This window comes from Aedes albopictus, chromosome 3 (genome assembly GCF_035046485.1).
Source record: "Aedes albopictus strain Foshan chromosome 3, AalbF5, whole genome shotgun sequence".
NCBI lineage: Eukaryota > Metazoa > Arthropoda > Insecta > Diptera > Culicidae > Aedes > Aedes albopictus.
The window spans coordinates 250,574,469-250,575,886 of record NC_085138.1 but is presented as its reverse complement, the minus strand read 5'-3'; the positions used below and the strand labels follow the sequence as shown (position 1 = coordinate 250,575,886).

At 51.6% G+C, this 1,418-nt stretch overlaps 1 protein-coding gene across 1 annotated transcript; it reads left to right on the top strand.

Annotated features, from left to right (window-relative positions):
- The first annotated feature begins 810 nt into the window (after window positions 1-810).
- On the top strand, window positions 811-1,218 carry LOC134290694 (putative GATA zinc finger domain-containing protein 25). The gene has a single exon (XM_062857872.1). The coding sequence runs from the start codon at window positions 811-813 to the stop codon at window positions 1,216-1,218; it is 408 nt and encodes a 135-aa protein (XP_062713856.1).
- Window positions 1,219-1,418: the final 200 nt, after the last annotated feature.

The following is a 1,418-nucleotide window of genomic DNA, read 5'->3' as shown; positions in this document are numbered from 1 at the left end:
GTTCGGGAACAATACCGGTTCAGATATATCCTGAAACTATTTTCTTGCGAATGGTTGATCAAAAGTGCCGCAGTGTGATGTGTCGCATGCATGGGATTATTGTATTTTCATGTCTGGTACCGGTGCGGAACACTTTAATGGCCATAACTCCGAAACGGCTGGACCGATTCGAACCATTTTCAATAGGAAACAATGGGACCAGATTCCGCGTCGAATAAGCCCTCGGTCGTTAAAATTGGTTGATATTTACTATCTAAAAGTTAAATGACCTTTTTTGTACACACACACACACACACACACACACACACACACACACACTTGGCACTTTTTCTGCCCCCAGCACACAACAGGCGGCGGAAAAGTGACCGAGCGCCTAACCCGATAGGTGGCTCAAAAGAAGGCGTGCCGCTGAGCACATTAGGACCGATACCAGTAAGGCCCTAATTACGATATACTGGCTGCACGGATTAGGACACGCCCAAGGACACAATCAACACGACGCTATGGAGCTGGTATCCGTACTATTCCATCTCCTCAGTAAGAATGGGTGACACCACTCTGAAACGGCAGGTGGGCTAATGGTACGCTTGCCCCCGTCCCGTTAAAACCGTGGCAGGCCTCCTAGTACGTTCAAAACTCGCCACCTTTGCTGGTGGAAAGTAGGCTCAGTTGAAGATTCCTGACTAGCGTCGATCGGCTCTGATCACGGTACCCCATGAAGGATCACGACAACCTTATCATGGCCTCCCTGTCACATACGACTACTTACGACGAGTGGAGATAGCGGCTCGGAGGGGGGACCCTTAAAGCATGGAGGAAGATAACGTTAACATCAACATCAACGACGAAAGTGTGGAGAACCCGTTTGCAAGAAGCGGTCTGGCGAGGTCGCTGACAGAACAGAACCAGCAGAAGCAACAACAGCAGCGGGAGCAGCAGGATCGGGAAAAAGAGCTGCACGAGCAGCAGAAGCGAGAGCAGGAGCAGTGCGAGCAGCAGCAGCGCGGGCATGAACCAGGCGAGAAGCAGCAGCATCGGCAGCTGCGAAGCGCATGGAATTCACTCCCAAGGCAGTCGAAGGTGGAAGCTGCGAAAACTGAAGCGGACGAGCTTCGTGAGTTCGTCGACAAGAGACATAACGTGCACAAGGACATTAAGGATCTCGTGCAAGAATTCAAGGAAGCCTTGGGTCAGCCATCAAAGACTGGAGAAGATTGATGCAGAGAGCGGAAGCCGCAGAATCTGAGTTGACGGTGACTAAGAACGCCCTGGCGGCAGCGGTACTGCAGCAGGCGAAAACCAGTACTGCTCCCGGTAGAGGTACTAAGGCGAAGGAAAAGTCATTGGGGACGGAAACCACACCGGTATTCACCCCAAAGAGAACCAGATCATCACCTGGAGATGAAAGGTTGGCAGCA

What these genes read in the sequence shown, in the direction of transcription:
- LOC134290694 (XM_062857872.1), top strand. Translation starts at nt 811, where the DNA reads ATGGAGGAAGATAACGTTAACATCAACATCAACGACGAAAGTGTGGAG.